Source organism: Brachyhypopomus gauderio, chromosome 5 (assembly GCF_052324685.1).
Source record: "Brachyhypopomus gauderio isolate BG-103 chromosome 5, BGAUD_0.2, whole genome shotgun sequence".
Taxonomy (NCBI): Eukaryota; Metazoa; Chordata; class Actinopteri; order Gymnotiformes; family Hypopomidae; genus Brachyhypopomus; species Brachyhypopomus gauderio.
The window spans coordinates 5,049,520-5,071,773 of record NC_135215.1 but is presented as its reverse complement, the minus strand read 5'-3'; the positions used below and the strand labels follow the sequence as shown (position 1 = coordinate 5,071,773).

Here is a 22,254-nt window from a genome sequence, read left to right as displayed (position 1 = left end):
ACAAACATTAATTTTTAAGTAGTGTAACGTATTGAACAGGCAGAGAGGGATCCAAATGCGGAAGAACACCGCATTTATTTAAATGAGACGCTGGTACAAACACAGGCAGGTGAATCACGAGTACTAGGATTAGTAACAGCGTTTTCTTGGCGTGGTCAGGACGGTCCAGGGTCATACCGGGGGAGCAGAAGTCAGGAGGTACAGAGGGATTAGGCAGGAGACAAGGTCGGGGACGTAAGCGAGGGTCAGGACACAGGAGAGCAGACAGGATATAGAAAGGCTTGGTACGCGGCATGAGTCGGCAATACTTCGCAACTGAGATGTGCTGGTGAAGTGCTTAAGTAAGGCTGAAGGGGGTGTGGTAATGAGGGGCAGGTGAGGTTGATTAAGACAGATCAGGTGGCATTCCTTACAAGTAGTTTACATCCTGTTGGGAGGCACACAGCATCCTGGGAGTCTTCACCGTGCCCTCCCCAGTCTCTCTAGCAACGGCATCCACAACAATACATTAAAATGACAGCTGTGATGCCTCAGTTGCTTAAACATTGCAAGAAAAATCGATAGAGTGTCGTTTCTGTACTCGGAAAATAAACGAGCAGTACTGATTACCTAATGAGGGCCTCCTGAGCCCCCTGAAATGTCTCATTTGGTTTTCTTTGATCCCATGCAATATAAAGAAAATTGCAGTACATCTAGTCCACCATGACCTTTATAAATAACTGTAGGGTGAATTTTAAAGGCATTTGCATTTAAACATTGTGCAGGCTGCAGCAGGCTGAAGCTACTGCAGCTCTCAGCTCTGTTGCTGTTCCTGGCTTTCAGAATGAGTGTTAAGCACTGAATCCTCTTTGGCAGACAGTTCTTTTGATATCCTCTCAGGTAAAGGAAAAGCCTGTTGCCCTGATCATGGTGAGTCTATGTGCACAGTTCGTTTGAAGTGGCACTTTGTGGCCATCAGAGGCTCGGGGATATAATGCTTGCCCCTTCTCCAACCAGGTGCCTCTGTTGTCTTTGTTCATTACTTTTTAGCACATCATCTTCAGTTGCGATTTGGTGTTATTATCATTTGCAGTCATCTGGTGCTGTTTCATTTAGATATAGCACTGATGTCGACAGTACGTATCTGTGATTTCCCTGCTTAGACACACCTGGGTTCGAGCATATTCAAATGGAGTACACTCTACTGAGTAATAATGACCTTAGGGATTAAAACTGAGAGATGTGTTGGAGACCTTTGCAAACACCATATCATCAAATTCAAACTATGTGAAGATAGGAGACAATCAGTTTGGTAATTTACCTGCTTAAACACAACAATGAATCCTTTGAAGCAGTGAAATGAATAGACTGCACTAGTCTCTGGCCCTCCTGGAACAGGGTGTGACACTCTTACCCTGTGACCTCTAGAACATTTGCTGTGGTATTGTGGATGAATTACTAGCATGAAATACCAGAACAAGGTAAAAGCTTTAGTTGCAGTGGATTTATTTAGTTAAAATACATAGGAAACAGAGACAGCAAAATAATATTTAAAATATTTACCATCTTACAAAAGTTATCACAAAACTGTACATATCATGACAAAATGTAGTGACCACTTTTGCTGGCAGATACAAATATGACAAAAGCACTGTATTTTACTGAGACTAGGATAGCAGTTCTCAGCAGTTCTCGTGCTAATTCAGTTTTACAAGACACATAATGACAACTGAGAATTGTGCATAAATTTGTCCAAGAGAACCTCATAATACAAATGACCACCAAACAGTTCATAGAATTCAGTCACTTTACCATAACTTCAATAAAAGTCTTCAGTATTTTCACACATTAGCACTGGAAAGAATATATCTGCAATACAAACACATTTTCAAAATCTGGTATTATTGATTCTACAATTTTAAATGATATCAATCAAATCCATATACTGGTGTCTGCATGCTACAAGAATATATTACTTTGTTCTCATACTCTGTCTCAGGGTTTAAACATTTTCTTAATGTGCAAATTAAACAGTTAACAGTACACAGCCTTTATGCAATTGCCATGTTCATTTTTATTATTACTTGTGTGAAAAAATACAGAATACTTTCAGTGGCTCACCACGGGAGTTCTGAAATTCACAACATACACTGTCATGTATATGTTGCAAATATAGCAAATCTAATTAACTGCATGCAAGGAATGCTGTTAATGTAAAAAACAAAAACAACTAATCGTGATTAATAACCAAGTGAACAATGTCTGGGCAGACTAATGTGGATCTAGTTTATATGCTTTTATAATATTGCATACAAATAAAATTTACCAAACCTAATTTGCATAATTGCAAAGTTCCCTGTTTTGTTTGAGGATTTTCTTGCTATTCAGTAACCTGCTGTTAAATCAATAAAGTTCCAAAGGTTACAAAAAAAAGTACAAAACGGTTAATAAAATATTCACACTGAATCTGTTGATGCAAAGTATACTTTTGACATTAGTTCCATTAATTCTTTTTAGGATTTTAGTCAAATTGAGTGTCATGGTACCTTCAGCATATCTAAACTTATGGTCTAAATACAGATTTATAGCATATTAATCTAATGAGATCACTTAGCTCTTAATTAGTACTTAATTTCATACTATGAAATAATTCCCTGGGATTTGATAAACCATTTTAATATTAATCATCAGTAATCTACAGTATGGCTTGAGAAAGGAGGGTGGATAGATAAAATTTGTTCTAATTCATAAATAAATAAAGAATAAAGAATTTTTATAAAGAATTATTAAAATAAACAACACACAAATATTTATTGAAAAAAGTGGAAAAAGTAGGTGACCCTCTGGGCATATTACCTCTTTAAATAGGTAACTGGAGTCAGTTGTTTCAGTGAGTTCCCAACTGAGATTGACCTGCCATATTTGGGGAAGCTAAAAGCATCTGCATACCACAAAACATGTAGCACAGCATGTTGGGGTTGTTTTTTTGCTTGAGGGCATGAGGACACATTAAATCTGAATATCAGGGTATCTTGTCATCTAAATCAATCAATAAACATAATAGCTAAAATATATTTATGTCTTTTAGAAAGGCCAAATCCTGACATCCGTCTGCTGGAAATGCAAGAGTGGGATAATCTGAAGTAGGCGGTTCAAAGAAGACAAACCCAAACTCATGACTTAGCATTTTTTCCAAAGTAATTATTAATTTAAAAAATGTAGGCTTAACATTGGTTGTTAAATATGAGGGTTCACAAACCTTTTCCATTAATTACCTTGTTTGTTTAAACTGTTCAATAAAAATATGCAACTAAATTTTTGTGCATTGTTCATTGGCTTTCATACAGAAAAATAAATGTCAACAAATTCACAATCTTTTTCTTGAAACTGAGGGTAGGCTGACTACATTTTCTGCATTATGGACTCTTTATACACTACATATTTTATAAAACTCTGGGATATATTTAAAAGGTCAACCAATTTAAAATAAACACAATAAATGATCATAACTGGGTTTCCTTGATAATATAGCCTACTGTTCAAGGTACAATTTAGAGAATACTGTTGAAAGTCTCAGCTTTTCTAATTTTTTACTTATGCAAATAATTTCATTCAAGACCATATAACTTCCCAAAATGCTGCATTTTTATTAGAATTGTTATTGTAATTAGGCTATTTATCCAAAAAGAATAACAAGTTGCAGGAAATATGTCTGTGAACTTTGTTGAATACTAGGATAATGTCTTTCTGGATCACTTACGCTACATCAACCGGCTACTGTAAGTAGTCTCTTTTTTATGATCATATCCAGTGAAAAACTGGATATTTTTTCATAACTGCTCCTCCATCGTCTATGTCTGAAACAGCTAAACAGGAATGCAGGAAGAGTAGAACACAATTACCTTCAGTAAAAGTGTTATAAGCCCCTATCTAAGGTAAGTTTGTGCATTTCACATCGCTGTCATTTTGTTGCATGTTCAGTGTTAAAGTTAGATAGGTTTCTTCTTGACTTCTACCTGTATTCATGCCAAAGTCTCCTTGTGTTATTTAGAATAAACAAAAGCATACATTACTTCAATTTCACCACACCTCCTGGAATACTGTTTCTAAGGCTGAGGCTCACCTGCACCTTGGGAGTAGAATAATTACATTATGAAATTTAATAAAAATAAATGTTATAGTTGTTTGAAATTTAACAATGAAGACTTGTATACAATTTGTTTTTGAGCACTCTATAAAATTTCAAAACTTCAACTGTAGCCTACATTGTACAATGTCATGTTTCCAAAGCATTGAAATTATGGCTTATGGCCCGTCTTATTGACCCTATCTTATAAGCTATATTATGTGAACAAAATCTAATGCACAGATTCCTGTTCTCAGTGTACTTGACCAGGTTTGTGTGATTGCACCAATTATCACCATGTTATTATAATCTAGAATGAATGAAAAGTTACATATTTGAAATAAAAGTGCTTATTTATCATTTAGAAGAACATAGTTAGAATATTGGTCAGATATGATTACAATAACAGTCAAAAGTGCCCACCTGTCCCATCAGCCCAACTGTACTCTGAAGTCATTTGACTGATTGTACCCAAGTCCTGTGGATATTGTGTCAGCTTTTACTAGTCCTCTTCCATGATCCTGGTTTTGACCAAAGGGAACATTTTGGAATGCACAATATTTGGCCAAATGTATGTGGACACATAGCCACACCTAAATAAGCTCTGTGCAGGCCAATGGGATTCCTCCAGAACAATCTTGCACATCTTTATGAATCTCACTTTTTGTATGGGGGAACAGCAGTGGGTCTCCACAGGGCTGGAATTACTGTAAGCTAACATTACTCACCACTTTAACGAAGGGGCCAAGCCCCAACCCTGAAAACAAACCCCAAACTATTATTTCTCTTCTACCAGACTTGACTGTTGGCACTATGCTTCTGGTAGATAGCATTCTTTAGCCTAAGCCTCTAGCACTCAGATTTCTCCATTAGACTGCAAGTAGTGGGGTGTGATTTATCTTTCCAAACATGTGTTTTCATCGCTTGACGCTTGGCACTCTGTGTAGCCTCACGTGCAGCTGCTTGGTCATGGAAACCATGTCATGCAGGTCCCGACATACACTACTCATCTGCGTGCTTGACAGCCTTGCTCTGAAGTGACTCTTCCCTTTCACATTAATAGCACTTACAGTTGAACAAAGCACATCAAGCATAAATGTCATGAACTGACACATGGCACATGTGTTTGATATGTGGCATTCTGTGATGATGCCATGTTTAAAGTCACTGAACCCTTCAGCGTGATGCAGTCAAATGCCAGTGTCTGTCTCTAATGACTGCATGGCTGTACAATTGACTTTACACACCTGTTAGTAATGGGTCCACATGTCCACATACATTGCCACCATGTCCACATACTTTTAGTGTATTTATATTGTAAACGCACTTTTGAATACCGTTTATGCAAACACTTATGAACATAGCATAAACTTGAATAGTTAAATATTTGAATGTATATATGCACAGAATATTCAGTTATCACTTACAGTTTTTTTTTATAAAACAGGACATTCACAAAAGAGCCCACTGGAAAGCTGGCACAACTGAACTGAGAAGAAGACAATCAGTCAACTAAGTTCTGAGAACAGACAACTGACAGAAAAGCCCAGAAGCTTGTAGCATACAGTAATGTAATTTCATGGTGTATGTTTTTCATAATCCAAGGTAATAATCCACTTAGAATAGTGAAGCTCTGGTAATGAAGATGGTTGAGAGAATGCAACCAAAGGCTTGATACTCTGAAAGTTCCTTTCAAATGCAAGGTGTGATTTCTTTAACACTTTTCTGGTCACTCCATAATGAACAAGATAAGGTGTCTCCAAATTTTTGAAAAAAAAGTAAAATTAAACAAAGTAAAATAATGGTTGCATATTTTTTTCTGCCTTTTTTTAAAACAACATTGCACAGGGATTTATGTATGCAGTATTTTTGTGTTCAACATTTTACTCATTTTCATTTTAAATCCCACACAAAATAAGTTTAGATGTTAGATTTTCATGCCACTTCTACACTACATGTACATTTATCAAATTTTGTTATCAAGATAATCTTTTCCAACATTTTATAAAAGACAAAATGGTAAGTGCTGTTATTTGATATGTCATCAAGCTGTCAAACATCACATTCCATTCTATCAACAACTAGTGTGAGTGGTTGCACCTTCAGAGAACTTCCAAACACCTTCATCACAAGTCTTAGAGGTAACACAGTAGCATTAGGTGTCTGTACCATGTAATATGACTGCTGAGGCATCTTCTGGCAAAATGAGACTGTGTTACAAGCTACAAGAGGAAAACACAACTGATGTGACAAACCGAGCACGTGTGCACTAAGAGAGTGTGAGGAGACGGCTGGGGCTGAGGAGATCGTCAGCTGTGGTTATGGGGTTTGTGGGGGTTTGGGTGACGGGCAGGATCCCTGGCTCTCAAAACTGGATGCTCTTCCTGGCCACTGTGGAGAAAGAGTTGAGATAATGGTTCAGATATCATCGTGTAAGGGCTGACATGAATTCTCATTGGCTCTCAAAAGGCAGGTTAGGTCCTCTTAGGTAGTAAAACTTGAGCAGTGTAAATCACTGTAATGTTTCAAATAAAGCAACAATTTCTATGGCCATGTAAAAAGCAGCACATAAATCATACAGCTTTTATCACACTGGCACATGTCCACAAGACCCATTACATGTTAAAGTGTTTTCAAATATTTCAGAATTTTCACTGTTTTGCACTTTTGTTATACACTGATTTATAGATCAATGTATAGGGTCAAAAGTGTATCAGAATGAGAAAAGCAGCTGTGCACCTCACACAAGGAATGCCAGTGGGTAATGGGCTTGCGTGGATACGCCAGCATCTCGTTCCAGTGGTCTCGACCCAAACCCTCAGCGTCTGGGCCTGTTCGACACACTCCAATCACCTCATTGTGTCCAACTCTGGTATGAAAGTGAAGCACACTGCTTAGGATTGTAGTAAATACAATATGCATGCAGTATGCAAATATTATTAATATTATTATACATATTACAACAGAAAACTATACTACGCTTGAAAGGGAACAATTTAAATATTTAAAATGTTGAATAATGTGTTGAAAAATGTACCAATGGAGTAATTCTAAATTATTTGCCATTGCAGCTCCAAGAAAATAACCACATATCTGAGACAGAATCAGTTTGCATCATTGTACTCCACGTCATACATACAGTGGGATGTGAAAGTTTGGGCATCCTTGTTAATTTTCCTGATTTACCTTTATAAATCATTGAATGTTTTGATAAAAAAAATTCAGTTAAATATATCATATAGGGGACAAACACAGTGATATTTGAGAGGTGAAATTAAGTTTATATGATTTACAGAAAGTGTGCAATAATTGTCTAAACAAAAATAGGCAGGTGCATAAGTTTGGGCACTGTTGTCATTTTATTGATTTCAAAACCTTTAGAACTAATTACTGGAACTCAAATTTGGTTTGGTAAGTTCAGTGACCCTTGACCTCCATACACAGCTGACTCCAATTATGAGAAAGGGTAGTTAAGGGTGGCAATTGTATGTTTTTCTCCTCTTTGCATCGTCTCTGAAGAGTCAAAGCATGGGAGATTCAAAACAACTTTTAAATTACCTGAAAACAAAGATTGTTCACCATCATGGTTTAGGGAAAGGAAACAGAAAGCTATGTCAGAGATTTCTTTCAGTCTTCAGTGTGAAAAACATTGTGAGAAAATGGAAGAAGACAGGCACAGTTCAAGTCAAGGCTTGAAGTGGGAGACCAAGCAAAATCTCGATTAAACAGAAGCGAAGGATGTTGAGAACAGTCAGAGTCAACCCACAGACCAGCACCAAAGACCTATATTATCATCTTGCTACTAATGGAGTCACTGTGCATTGTTCAACTATTTGCACTTTACACAAGGAGATGCTGTATGGAAGAGTGATGCAGAGGAAGCCTTTTCTCCACCCACATCCCAAACAGAGCCGCTTGAGGTATGCTAAAGCACATTTGGACGAGCCAGCTTCATTTTGGAGTAAGGTGCTGTGGATTGATGAAACTAAAATAGAGTTATTTGGCCATAACAAGGGCCGTTATGCATGGAGGAAAAAGAACACATCACTCCAAGAAAAACACCTGCTACCTACAGTAAAATTTGGTGGTGGTTCCATCATGCTGTGGGGCTGTGGGGCCAGTACAGGGACTGGGAATCTTGTTAAAGTTTAGGGACGCATGGATTCCAATCAATATCAGCAGATTCTGGAGACCAATGTCCAGGAATCAGTGACGAAGCTGAAGCTGCACCGGGGCTGGATCTTCCAACAGGACAACAACCCTAAACACTGCTCAACATCTACTAAGGCATTCATGCAGAGGAACAAGTATAACGTTCTGGAATGGCCATCTCTGTCCCCAGACCTGAATATTATTGAAAATCTGTGGTGTCGCTGTCGCTGTGGAGAGCTGTCCATGCTCGGAAACCATAAAATCTGAATGAACTAGAGATGTTTTGTAAAGAAGAATGGTCTAAAATACCTTCAGCCACAATCCAGACTCTTATTAGAAGCTATAGCAGGCGTTTAGAGGCTGTTATTTCTGCGACAGGAGGATCTACAAAATATTAAGTTAACGTTTTTTTTTCGGTGCCCAAACTTATGCACCTGTCTATTTTTGTTTAGACAATTATTGCACACTTTCTGTAAATCATGTAAACTTCATTTCACTTCACAAATATCACTGTGTTTGTCCCCTATAAGATATATTTAACTAAATTTTTTTATCCAAACATTCAATGATTTATAAAGGTAAATCAGGAAAATTAACAAGGGTGCCCACATTTTTGCATCCTACTGTATCTTGACACTGGTACCTTTCCATAAGTCACTTCCTCTTTAACCTCTGCACTTTCACTGCCATGCGTCTAATCCCAGCATCTGAGCTGCACAGTATGGAAGACCTAAGAGGGAGTAGACACCACTCACCTGTCGTAATCCATCACCATTATTGACAGGCTGACCTGTTCCACGTTCTCTGGTGGGATGTCGAAGATGATGGCCTCGTTGTACGTGGGGTTGAGCGTGCTCTTCTTGGTGCTCGTCTTTCGCTTCTTCAACCTCCGTCCGTCACAGATCAGGGACACTTTCACATAAGGGTCTATGGATGCAAACACTTAATGTGGCTCAGATTTAAACTTCACGTAAGCATGACATTCACGAATTTCCTGCTACTTTAACCACTACTCCATTCAATGAATCTTAGGATACTTCCACTGGGGAGCTTAAAAATAAACAACGTACTCAGAGGTGGACATTTTAGGTTCTAGATGCTTGCCAGGATTTTCTTACAGGTGTTTGGATTTTCCATTAGCCCAAGTCAGTGGGTAAAATTAATTAGTAAAGTCAATGGGGTGATGCAATATAAGGGTAAGACGTTTACTTTTGGAACCAGAAAATGTCCAACTCTGGCTGAATTCCAGGTCTGTTTGAGGGTGATTCCTCACCAGAGGAGCCAGTGATGTCCATGGCCTTCAGGTTTCGGCACTTGATGACAGTAAGGGTCATACGGCCAGCCGTGGGAAGGTAACAGAGGGAGTACATGATTTCTCCTAAATCCACACTTTCCTGCAATCAAGTAAAAGGAAGGATGCTCACACAGCCTAGCTGGTGTTCACAATATGTGTCTGCGACAGATTACTATGCCATAGATCCTTTATCTGTAATTGTAACAGCAATAGACACTTTAGAATCCAAACCGATTTTTACATTTGTGCACAAACATAAAAGCAAATATTTTTGTCCCAACGGAGAACTCGAACACCAGTGCAAACACATAAAGGAGGAAAATCACTGAATACACTCCAATTATTCTGTCTCACCAGAGACAAAAGTGCCGGTGTTATTGCACATTTGCTCACTGAGTTTAAACAAGAACCAGTGACAGTTAGGGACAGATTCCACAGAGGAAACAGGGGAGGCCAATCCTCCAACCTTTGCTTGCAATACATTTATGCAATAAAATCTTGCACTGCATTTTGATCAGTCCACATCCATTATATGCACTAACTTTAGGGAATGTTGTTTACACTTTACAATTTCTTATGAGTAAGAGGAGAAGTTAAGGGCATGAGGGTCTACAGCTTCCCCTGGAAGGTAAACTGACCAATTGGAATTAAGTTGCAAATTCCAGAACACCATTCATGTTTCGTAAGAAAAAATTATAAACATTTTAGGTCTTATGGGAGGGTAGGTCTTATGAACCAATTAGCTTCCATAAACATTTAGGCATCATTTTGGAAAATGACATCATTGTGATAATTGTAGGGAATTCAGTGTTATGGGCTGTGCTTCTGAAGTTGTCTGATGAGGCTGTCATCATTTGGCAAATTCCATGTTACTGTCTGTTTGATTAGGTCTTAATTAATTTTCATTCATGTGTCAGCTTCCACAGATAATTTCCTCGCTCATTGCTACTAATAAATACACAATTTACATAAATCTGGAGAGTAGAGACTTATTTTCTTTAAAACCTGAGACCACACAGAAGAAAGGGACTACCTACAGTTGCTGGTATGAATATACATCAATGGTTTTTTTGTTTGTTTGTTTAAGAAATATAGTGCTCTCTACGATCAAACTATGACAGTGATTAGATGCAGACATAAAACATGCTTTGCATGAATTTTAATTGAGTAGGTTTATATTCCTTCACAATCATTTAAATTTGCTTTGAGTCCTTTTCACCCGAGGCATTGATGCATACATTTCATACACGACGGATAGAAAGCACATCAGACCTTCGCTATCAAAGGGCACCTTGAACGCCATCACCCACTTAGTTCTACTGCTACTCTGTCAGAGTCCTTGGAACTGCAGCACAGAAAAACATGTGCTTTCTTTCATGCTAATTTGATTATAGCATCACAAGATACATGGTGTCCTAAGCTGTGGTCCCTGGTCATGAGAAACATGCTTACAGACAAAAATTATTTGTGACAGCGCTGTATATAAACGCAAACAGAATCCTATTTTTCTCTTTATTAAATCACTCACTAAATTAAGGAATAGTCAAATAAAAACAACCATTTCCATATTATTGTGTCTACTTTGTATTGCACCATGTTGCTCATATCCAGTTTGTTCTTTTCTATGGCGTCAATATAGGTCCTAAAGTTTTGAGAATCAAAAAAACTGAATCCATAACCAATAATCGTTAATATTGAGAGTTAAAAAAGCAGGTTTGTAAACAGAATATTTATGTTTTTATTGTCTATTTTGAGTTTAATATTCTTAAAGAATCTGTTTTCCTTGCGCCTTTTCTCACTCTCACCTCCAGAAGTTTCTCGCTTTTGACTTTTGGACCTGATTTGACAGGTGGGCGGGATTTACACATTCATTGCTGAAGGAGTTAAGCCCCGCCCACCCATCCCATTCTACACACCCTGCGACACACCCTGCTACGTCAGCGAAAGCGCGCCAATCTCACAGGTAAGATGTGTGTTTATGTTTTCTCATATCAGCTGTTTTTAACGATTATCTATTTTAGTAACCCACAGTAGATAGACTGAAGTAGATTGTTGTGGAGTTACTACTACCCTGTTGTATATTGTAATTGTGTGTGTGTAGAATGGGATGGGTGGGCGGGGCTTAACTCCATCAGCCAATGACTGTGTAAATCCCGCCCACCTGTCAAATCAGGTCCAAAAGTCAAAAGCGAGAAACTTCTGGAGGTGAGAGTGAGACTGAGAGAAGCGCAAGCGAGAAAAGGCGCAACGAAAACTGATTCTTCAAGAGTATTAAACTCAAAATAGACAATTAAAAACAAACATTCTGTTTACAAACCTGCTTTTTAACTCTCAATATTAACAACAGTTTTCTCAATTACAAAATGTCATTTATTGTTTATGGATTCTGTTTTTTGATTCTCAAAACTTTAGGACCTATATTGACGTCATACTTTTTGACAGAGCATACTTTTTTGCTCTGGTATCCAATCCAGCATTTTCTGCTGGTGTCGGCCTGACACCGGTAATCCATATCAGATGGCTGCCATCTCTAAACTCCTGAAGGCATAATGTTAACCTGCTAGCTGCTTGCATTCATTGGACTTTTGAAACTTGTATAAGAGAGAATCATGCCACAGCAGACACAAGACATCCATTCACACCTGCTCCATCATGCTGAGTAAGTTCTGACCCAGAAGGGCATTTTGAGCTTTATTTATTGTTGAAAAGAGGAAGGTATCTGATTTCTGGAGATAGTAATATCTATGCACGACAAAAATTGGATGATAAATGTTCATTTAAATGAATACTACCATGCCACAAGAAAAATGATCCAGCAGTTTGCATTCAGTCCTAATAGACATACAGCTCACTAGCTTCCGAGATAAAAGAGCAAGCTAAAGACGGTTTTCTCTTGAACATAGTGAAAGCACAATCACAGGTTTAAGAGCTACTTTTTATTACTTGAATTTCACTGTAACATTAATACAGTATGAAAGCACAAACTTTGAACTCAATACCCCCCCCCCCCCCCCCCCTAAAAAGCTTGTCTTTCCACAAAAAACATCACATTTGTCCAGGAAGCTATAGACATGGTCTGGTGATTAGGGGACTGGAGGCCATGATTGAGGTACCCTTGAGCAAGGCACTTAACGCTTTCTAGACAGAGCTTAACTTAGCTTAACTTAGACATAATATAAGCAAAAATATATGATTACAAATTTCAGTTGTATCAGAATAAAAGCAATGGCAGTTTGTATTCAGAATACAATATATTCAGACTAGTGACGTACTACTTTCGCCAAACCTTCCAGTACGCGAACAGAGCTGCTTTTGTGTAAAAACCAAGGAAACCGAGCAAAAACAGAAACAGCACACTGGGGTTAAGGACGCTCACTTCACCGATTTCAGCACGCGTTTCCAATGTTGCAAGCTTGCTTCGTAATTACAAGATGAAATGCATCAGGCATCAAAGCTGGGTAGATGATTACCTGAACCATCGATTGCACGACTACATGTTTTGTTCCACGATGGTGGAGTGCAAATGTGATTAATTATACATATTACATTTGTGATTTAAGCGCATAGTTGCCACAAGTCAGGTTTGGCAGTGATTTATAATTGCTGACCGTTAGTGTATGCTAATTCCAAGACTAAGATAAAAATGTTGTTAGCTTGATTGGTAAACTGGCTGAATCTGTATGCATGTTCAGGATGTTAGAGAACACAGCTTTTGCTAGGCGTTATTTTGCTAGGTCAGTATGAGTGATTTAGTAAGTACAGCTCAGAACGTAATCACCACAATAAGCACTACTCTGCAGAAGCCACACAGAGCAAATCAAGGTCATCAGGGCCAGAGACAGGGGCCATGCTATCACATCACATATAAATGCCTCATATTGTGTTGAAATAAAACTGGAACACTGATACTTCTAAACTGAATAATATGGACAGCGAAAGACTTGCTGTTATTTAACCGGCTATGTGGCTACTTTAATACTATCAATGTTATGCTCCCCATGTATTCATCTAGGTTATTAAGGCTCAAATAGGTGGTCTTAATAGTTTGAAATCCAAAAGCATTATATACATTTAAATAGATGTGGCCCTTAGTAGTAATAGCCTATCCTTCAAAGGGTTCTGTTGTTGCATTGCCCAAACCTAATCTGCTGGTTGCCGTGAATCATGACTGGGGGTTTTATGCAACTGCTTCTGTCACACTCTTCACCTTCAGTCTTCATCTCCGCCTCCTGAGAGCATGCGTCAACCACTGTGAGCGTGCAGTGCTGCAGGTAGGCCCAGGGGTCCTGTCACATCGCAGTGTTCCTGACTGACTAAGACAACCCCCTGCTTTTGGGGGACAGTGGCACCCTTCCTGTGTCTGCTATCTGGCTTCCTCCCCCTCTGGATTGATGCCACAACACACCAAAATTAGACCCATGAGCGTCAACGAGGGATGAAAATGGGGGGGTTTAAATGTGTGGTGGAAGTCTGATGGCGTAAAGCTGCAATCAATGGCACGAACTATTCTGAGCAATCTGAGTAACCAGACTGTCTCCACAGAAGCAGATGATCCTGAACAGTTAGGCTGGTGAGCTTTGGGGAAGAAGTAATGATCTCACACCATGGCTCACAGGTGCAGATATCCTGCATGCCTTGTGATTTGACTGGATGCTGACATACATAATGACCTAATGGTGATATGTGTGCTTTTTCACACTTCGTTCTATGTAGATGATGGGGTGAAAAAAAAATCAAGACATATTTAGACTTTTCAAATATATCTATACAATATGCCAGGGTGCTCAAACTCAGTTGCTGAAACTTAACTCTGAAACACCAGAATGTTCTGACACAAATGTTTTGACATTAATTAACTATATTTGGTCAGTTGCATGAGTCAAAACTATAAACTGTGAAATAGATATCTTTAGTTTAGAATAGTTTAGATATCTTTGCAGTAGATAGACAGATAGTTAGCAAGAGAGAGACAGGCAAACAGACAGACAGACAAACAGACATACATACAGAACAGAGAGGAAGACGTACAGTATGTGGGCGAGGAGGAGGACAGCGAAAATGACAGGAGATGACAGTGACAAAAAAAATAAAAAAACAATATGACATGGACTATAATACACACCACTGCCGTCTAAATGATATTCAGACAGAAATGCAGCATGGCATCTGAACAACAATAAAACACATGATATATGCCTACACAACAAGTAACAGTGTGTTTATGAACTCTTCCACAACTGATGTGTTCAACTTTGGGATTCCCTGATATGAGTGAATCACCACAAAGAAGCACAACTGGAACTCTCTAGTAAACTGAAGTACGTCACCACCGGCTCTACCAGACACGGATGTAGGACATCATTAGTAAACACTTCTCAGTCACTGAGAATGGACTAAGAGTGACAGGGATGACCCTTAGTTGTTCTAATAAAAGTTACTCTCAGTCTCTAATAATATGTGACAAGCCTGGAGGGGAAAGTCTTTATTTATGTCTTTATAATTTTACCGTTCAAATCCAGCTGCATCTTCCTTACTGCTTGCTCCATGCTTGCTCATTTTTGTGTAGGGAATGGACAGTTTTGTTTCAAAATACTAAAATACAAAATACTAGCAAATTGTCATATCTGCATCCTTTTTGGGTTAAAATAAGGACGCATCATGAAAGCTTTCGCAAAACAGAATCAGCTGAGTATGAACGGATGCCGAGAAGTGGAAAAAACCTGTGACACACGATGACATGAAGTTGTTATATAAACTGAGATATCTGCTGAGGCGTAATTTTGAGTGGGCCAGATTTTTACAGCACCCTATAAAGCAGGAAGCCCATACAAAATATGATATGGTGGGAGGTGGATCAGGTATATTAATTTTCTGTTCTGGAAGGTTTGATATGGTGAATCTCACACCTGTGGCACTAAATTATGTTTAAGCCTCACGGGTTCGAGGCTTAAACTTTCTGGGGCTTTGCAGTGTGCAGATTTTATCCCCTTGTAGAGGTGGTGTGTGGATTTTCCATAGGGTGAGTCACTTTCAAGCTGAGCTCTCCCTCACACTTGCCTGTATGCAGAGGTGGCAATTCCAGGTTCAGAAAGTAAAAGTCCTCACCAGGATTTTGCTCAGGCTTCCTGGATTGTGTTGATTCCACTAATTTTACCTGGATTGCACTAATTAGAAAATCTAGCAAGCTTGTGCAAAATCCTGGTGAGGACTTTTACTTTCTGAACCTGGAATTGACACCTCTGCCTGTATGTAACAGATATTTGTTAATGAAGCCTCCTAGTGCCACATTCCTCTCTGGCTATGTTGGTTTTCGTGGGCTGTAGCTTTTAAGAGACAACAGCTTGACTGTAACTGAATCATTTTGGCCATTCAGTAAGGCATTACAGTGCTCTAATTCTGTGTATTTGTGAGGATACAATTGTGGACAACAATTTTAGCTACTACCCCGCAGTTATTTACTTCAGTGCCAGTCAAGATCAGTACCCACCCACTATCTAAATCTCCGCTAGTGAAGTCAAGCAAAAGCTTCCTCTAAGCTAAGCTTCCTCTAAGAAATACACAAGCTGCAATCTTAAGGCCTTCTGAATGTACTTTAGAGTCCAGTGATGGCTGTGTGCATGAGGTGGCAGATTAGTAGTTGGTTCAATGTTATAATGTACCACACACACACACACACACACACACACACACACACACACACACACACACACACACGTTGTACTCACTGTAGTTGAGACAAGAATGTCCTTCCAGACCACAGCCTCTCGGGACAGGTCAGAGAGCTCAAACAGGTTGTCCACCACTACCTCACCAATCATGTCATGGCTCGTGAAGCGGTCGAAGTCATAAACGCTGAAGTGCAGCTTCCGGTTACACAGCTGCTCGTACTCCACGGGGAAGCGGAAGACCTCGTCAAACGTGGGGTTGAGGGTCTTACGGTGAACCCGCGTCTGGAACTTCTTTTTGCGCTCTGGGAGCAAGTAGATCTTCACGTAGGGGTCAGAGGTGCCCGTGAAGTCCTTGGCCGGCAGGTCTAGGGCCTTAAGGATGCGCACCACCAAAGCTTGCTCCTCGTAGTCATAGCTGAGGGCGAAGCTCAACTTGCCACAGGTCTCCACTGGCTCCTTCTTCCCTTCTTCTGAGTCCACAGACTTCTGCTTGTAGAGCTCGGGCTTGATGCGGCCGATGCTTACCGCCGAGGACTGACGCACGGGAAGAGTCTCCATGCTGAAGTCCACGCTGGACACGTTCTTCTGCCGTGGCAGATGTCGACGGAAGGAGTTGTGCCTGGCAGGAAATACAGAGAAGATGTTTAAAGTCCCTTAAAGTAACCAACATTTGTGCCTAGGATGTCTGTGTCAGCAAAAACCACTATTTAGCAAAACACTTCTAGCAAAATCCAGGAATTTGCTTATTTTCAATCACAGCTTCTACTTATTCATGCTGGAACCATAGCTCTGGCCTAGAAAGCATTTCAGAGAGTTGAAGAGCAGAACATTGCCAAAATTAAGGAGAAGCAAAGGACTTGCTGTTAAACAACCAAAGAACCTGGATAACTAGGCTCGTCTACCCCACTCTGGTACTTCTGATTGGACCTTCAACCCATTTCCTTACAACCATAATGACTTCCATTCTTCAAGTAAGCCATGGCTTTTTAGTTCCCCTTGGTGTCTCCTAGCAACTGGTATCTATTTCCTATAAAAAAGATCGCAGGGCTCCACATTGCAAATAATAAAACGCACTGCAGAAACACATAAAAACACACCGTGTATAAACAATTGCGCTTAAATGCATTTTAAGTGTGAGTGTGAAAAATACAGGTTTTTCTGATGTGGTACTGTCCTTGCAGAGGAGAGAGCACAAAAAGGACTCAATGTCCTGCTGGGCCCACGACTGCAGGGTAGAAGATTCAGCCATTCTTTCAGTTACAGACAACTCAACTGACAACTGTTAACTGAACAAACTAGAAATAGTTCATGCAAATTAATTCTTTAAAGAATTTTAATAATATTGACCTCATGTGGATCAGAGTTTAACTGAGAGTAATTTATAGGCAGACTCAAGAGAACTATTCGACTGGGGAAACAAAATAAGAAGAGTTAATAGTCTTGTAAATCAGAATGATCTAACTACCAACTTACTCTGAGTATGTATTTTTATTTGATGAGGGTATATTTTTAATAAGACATCACGCTCTTAAGATACCCAGCAACCAGAGACCAGTCAAAGCTGCAAAGCAGGCCATAGCCTGTATTAATCTTCTCATTTAACCATGTTCTTCTCATCAGCTGGTGATTAGCAACCCAACATGACCATAACCAACTGAGCATGTCACAAAGAATGGAGGAGAATGTGCTCACATTAGCATCCAGATGGTCAGGAACTGACAAACTCTCAGCAATCAAATCCCCGCAGCCTAACAGAAAATTAAGAATCGTGGGGAAAATCTACCATTTATGTAGTAAACAAAAATAATATAATATATAAATTATATCTGAGTCAATAATATGTGTGTTTCCCTCCTGCATTTACCTCTCAAAAGAAACCTGAACAGACAATTTCTATGTAGTAGGTCTCTCCAGCTGTTCACATGGCAGAAACCAGAGGAGAAGGACTGTATATGCCTTCTGGCTTGTCCTTTTTTCAGACTAACAATCATGCAGCACTGTCGAGTTCTTAAGTATGCTTCTAGGCTAATACTGGAGGCTCCTCCGCTGTGCTGTGCAGTCATGCAGACACCCAGAGGAACTGCCATCATTTGGCGAGGAAAGAGGAGACCAACCATCATCTTCCAAGGAGAATGTGGAAAACTGTAATCTTGAGGACCTCCTGCCACAGACTGCACAAGGCACAGTGGGGCGCTCGAACTTCGCTGATGACTATATTTCACAGAAGATTATGGATTTGCAGAAATATGTGTTTCTGGTAAAAGAGATGCTAAAGGAGGGTGCCCTTGAGAGCAGTGACCACTCTCAGGAATATTCAGAACCTGTAGGTCTGGATGAAGCTGTGCAATGAAGCAAAACAAGAAAGCAGTTTTAGATTACGTGTGATGAAATATAGCAGGTGGGCTGATCTTGTAAATAATAAACACATCTTAAAAAGTCATATGGTACGCAAGGAATATAAGGAATTGGGTATTGGGTTTTGGGTGCTGGGAGGGTGTTGGGGTTCGGGTCAGAGTGATAGGGCCATGTGTAAATGAACAAAGTATGAAAGGGAAGTGAGGTGACCCTCCTGCCCCCAAACCACTCCTTAGGTCAGACCTTTAAACTCCCTCATTTGCCCTTTCCCTGTATCCTATCAAAATTTAATTTATGAGGACACGCTATTCATTAGTGTGCAACACAGTTTTTTTTTTTTAATGACAGCTCTGTGGCAACTCATTAATGGCCACCATAAGGAGAGGAGTGCAGCTGTTCATCAGGTCTCCCCTAGGACAAGCGCTGCTGGCATGTCAGTTCCAATGCGTGGCAACACTAATTACAACCTTGCTCACTTTAAACATGGTGCCGCAAATGAAACAAAGAGAAAAAGGACTGATTGTTTAATTGCCGTTGTCATGGCAGCAGGACTTGGGTGCTCAGATTGGCGGACGGCGGTGATTACAGGGCTAGAGCTGAAGCTAGGCGGAAGGCTACAGCCCCGTGAACCCCTTAATGTAGCCCGCAGGGCGAAAAAAACACACATTCTAACAAATTCAAGCTATACATTTTAATGTGGATATTACTGACGAATTAGTAATGATGAAAAAATAAAGGATTTGTTGGGTCCTGATATCTTCCCTCATTTGGAACAACCTTAATTACTACTGACATTGTTGGACATACTGAGCCTTTACATTGATTAATACTGACAACTGACTCTACTGCATGCATAAAGATGTCCCTTTCTCTTTATAGCACATAGTGATATATGCCTGTGCATATTTTAACTTGTATTAGCAAGAATCTACACATAGTGAAAATGAAAATGCTTATGAAAATGCTTCCTGGGCATACATTTAGGACATTTATTGCTTTCAATTTTAATTAGTAAGGTAAGACATCACAGGCATGTCACAGGCATATCATGCTGCAAATGCTAAGGTGCATGTAAAGGTAAAATGTCTGATCATATTGTGTTCTAATACCAGCCTAACGTCAAACATACTGCTATGACAATTAACTGGTAAAAAGAGGTGTTTGAGATTATACTGGCTAAAGGCCAATGTTTTTATGAGTTTGTTCTGGCATAATCTCAAGCACAGTGCACAAAATTTCAAAAACATGAAGGTATTAGTCAGACAAGAGCGTCTGTGCCATGACACTGCAAACGACATCAGCCATGCAGCAGTGGGAGCTGTGGGGAACCGTGGAGAGCAGTAGGGAGTTGTTTGGAGCAGTGAGGAGTTGTTTGGAGCAGTGAGGAGTGGTATGGGGCAGTGAGGAGCCATGGGGAGTTATGCTGCCAGAGGCAGGTTGTGGGGAGGCCGAAGGAGGTCAGGAAGAGACGGGTACCTGGAAGAGGAGGTTGGCTCTGTGGTCTGTCTCTGGATCTTCGACTGCTTCCCCAGTCGCTCACGTAGGGCCTGCTGCACCTCGGCCGGAATGTCCGGCGACGTCTGGCTTATTTTCATGGCCGCCTCAAGCATCTTCACTGAGCTGCGGCCATTCACCTTCACCTCGGGCACCTTCCTCTTCCGCTCCTCCTCCCCCTCTTCGTCGCGCTGCAGGACCGAGGGCTGGCGCCCCATCCCCACCGCAGACCTGTTCTCAGTGGGGGGCGGCTGAGACTGAGGCTGGGGCTTGGGAGAGGGCGGGAGCGTGGGGGCTGGGGGCGCTTCAGGAAGCACTCCCTGGGAGGTGATGTTGTCGCCATGGGAGGAAAGAGCCTTGCTTCTCCAGATGGGCCAGCACAGCTTCCAAAACACAAAGAGAGAGACTACCAACAGGGCGAGTGCACAGAAACCCACGACCACAGCTAGGAGACTTACAGAGATGTCTACAGACCACACGATGGATGTATGAGTACCAGGGCCAATGGGGAGAGAGAGAATAAAGGAAAGAGATGCAGAGGAGTGGCGTGGCGGAGAGAGAAAGAACAGAAGAGAAAGCAGGAAAAAAGGACAAGAAAAGGACATGAACGGGAGGGGCATGTGGGTGAAGTGGCGATGAGTGAGGGATTGAAAGACAGATGGAGCAGACATCATCAGCCAATGAAAAGTGCATAACAGACACACACAGACGAGAGACGATAAGAAAGAAAAAGAAGAGAAAGGGCAAAGCATAAGAAAGAGAAGACTGAAGATATCATGTAGCAGAGAAGGGAACTGAAAATCATTTGCTGCCAATCATTCAGTATAAAATGCAGGCACAATATGCAAAGAAATCATTTTAAAATAAATTTTCCACTAATCATGTTCAACCAGCTTTGTGTTCATGACTGGAACACGTATTACGACATATTACAACAGTCAAATCACGTCACCAAAACATTTTTAAAAGCATGTGTCTCGTGGAGTGCGGGGCTGATCTGCACAATGACGAAGCTGTATTATGCAATAAACGTTTATGGAACAGACGTGGCATCATATTTACAGGTACTAAATTTATGTTTAATAAGCATTGGCCTTTCTGGCAGAAAAGACCCCAAAAAGACGCATAGCTATTAATTAGACTGCTTACATGTCACGTGTGCCACGGCGTACAACGTGTATTTTATCAAGCAGCACAGCGTACGCAAACGTGTCTGACAATACATATTCTCAGTGTTGGCTTTCTGCTTAGTGCTTCACATTTGCGTACAAGAATGAACAAAAATCTGAACATAAGATTATGAATTTATTTATTTAAATTACATATATATTCTATGCACAATAGCAATCTATAAACTCTAACACCCGCAGAAAAAAAGCACTGAATTATTCACATGAACAACTCTTATGATGTACCGAAAAGAACAGACCGTCCCTCGCAACCTGTTGCGCTCTGGCTGCAAGACATAGTTGGCACAACTAAATGATCGTAAAGTTTAAGCAACAAATAACGTGACAGTGTGAGAAATGACATGATACAATCCTGCTTCACAAAAGCATGGACAAAAGTCTAGACTTAGTGTCACGGAAAGAACTTTCTGGCATGAACGAGTTGTTCAAATGCCTGACAGCTTGCATCCTGTTGCATTTTGACAATGTTGCGTGCACAAACTAAGCAAAAATCGAAAGGTTGCTAGATAGAAAAGGTATAAAGATAATCTTATTTTAAGCAAATTTACCTGAATTCCCTTCACTAGTGTGTGTGTGTGTGTTCTGACTGCACAGATGGGTTAAAAGCGGAGGACAAATTTCGATTGGGGTGTAAAAATCACAATTGACAAAATATGGCACATTTATGGCACATTTACCTGGTATGGCGCTCTCCATGGGAAAGATATCCGAGCATTTCTCCAGGTCGACATGCCCAGACAGGCACAGTTCCGTAACAATTTGTAGAGCCCTTTGGCACAGGCTAACGCTGTCCTCCGCTCGGACATTCATGTCTTTCCTTTTAATCCATTGTATATTCGACGAATCGTGAGAACGACGGTTCATTGAGATACCACCTGCGCTGCCGACTGCAGCTTCTAGGTAAAAGAAAGGTAAATGTCCGCTGCGTCCACGTCCGTCTCATCTGCGCTAACTGGAGAGCTTCTGGCGCACCAGAGTTGTGAATGGTTTGGCGCG

The 22,254-nt window shown here is 40.3% G+C and overlaps 1 protein-coding gene across 2 annotated transcripts; it reads right to left on the bottom strand.

Moving 5' to 3' along the window:
• Positions 1 to 1,491: 1,491 nt before the first annotated feature.
• syt10 (synaptotagmin X) lies at positions 1,492 to 22,212 on the bottom strand. Of its 2 annotated transcripts, XM_077005100.1 has the most exons (7): positions 21,936 to 22,212; positions 20,051 to 20,534; positions 16,277 to 16,838; positions 9,531 to 9,651; positions 9,013 to 9,184; positions 6,845 to 6,974; positions 1,492 to 6,496 (listed from the first exon to the last, which is right to left on the bottom strand). In XM_077005100.1, exons 1-7 carry the CDS (start codon positions 22,120 to 22,122, stop codon positions 6,425 to 6,427), a joined length of 1,728 nt encoding a protein of 575 aa, XP_076861215.1. In that variant the 5' UTR covers positions 22,123 to 22,212; the 3' UTR covers positions 1,492 to 6,424. The 2 variants fall into 2 exon arrangements, with proteins under 2 accessions (XP_076861215.1, XP_076861214.1); XM_077005099.1 differs by lacking the exon at positions 21,936 to 22,212 and having other exon boundaries at positions 20,051 to 21,319.
• Positions 22,213 to 22,254: the final 42 nt, after the last annotated feature.

Bases quoted from the DNA above. Each gene is read 5' to 3' on its own strand.
- syt10 (XM_077005099.1), bottom strand. From the start codon at position 20,820: ATGCTTTGCCCTTTCTCTTCTTTTTCTTTCTTATCGTCTCTCGTCTGT. The intron at 9,652-16,276 runs GTGAGTACAACG...ACTTGATTGCAG, and splicing joins ACATTCTTGTCTCAACTACA to GAAAGTGTGGATTTAGGAGA. The intron at 9,185-9,530 runs GTGAGGAATCAC...TTGCATCCATAG, and splicing joins GGACATCACTGGCTCCTCTG to ACCCTTATGTGAAAGTGTCC.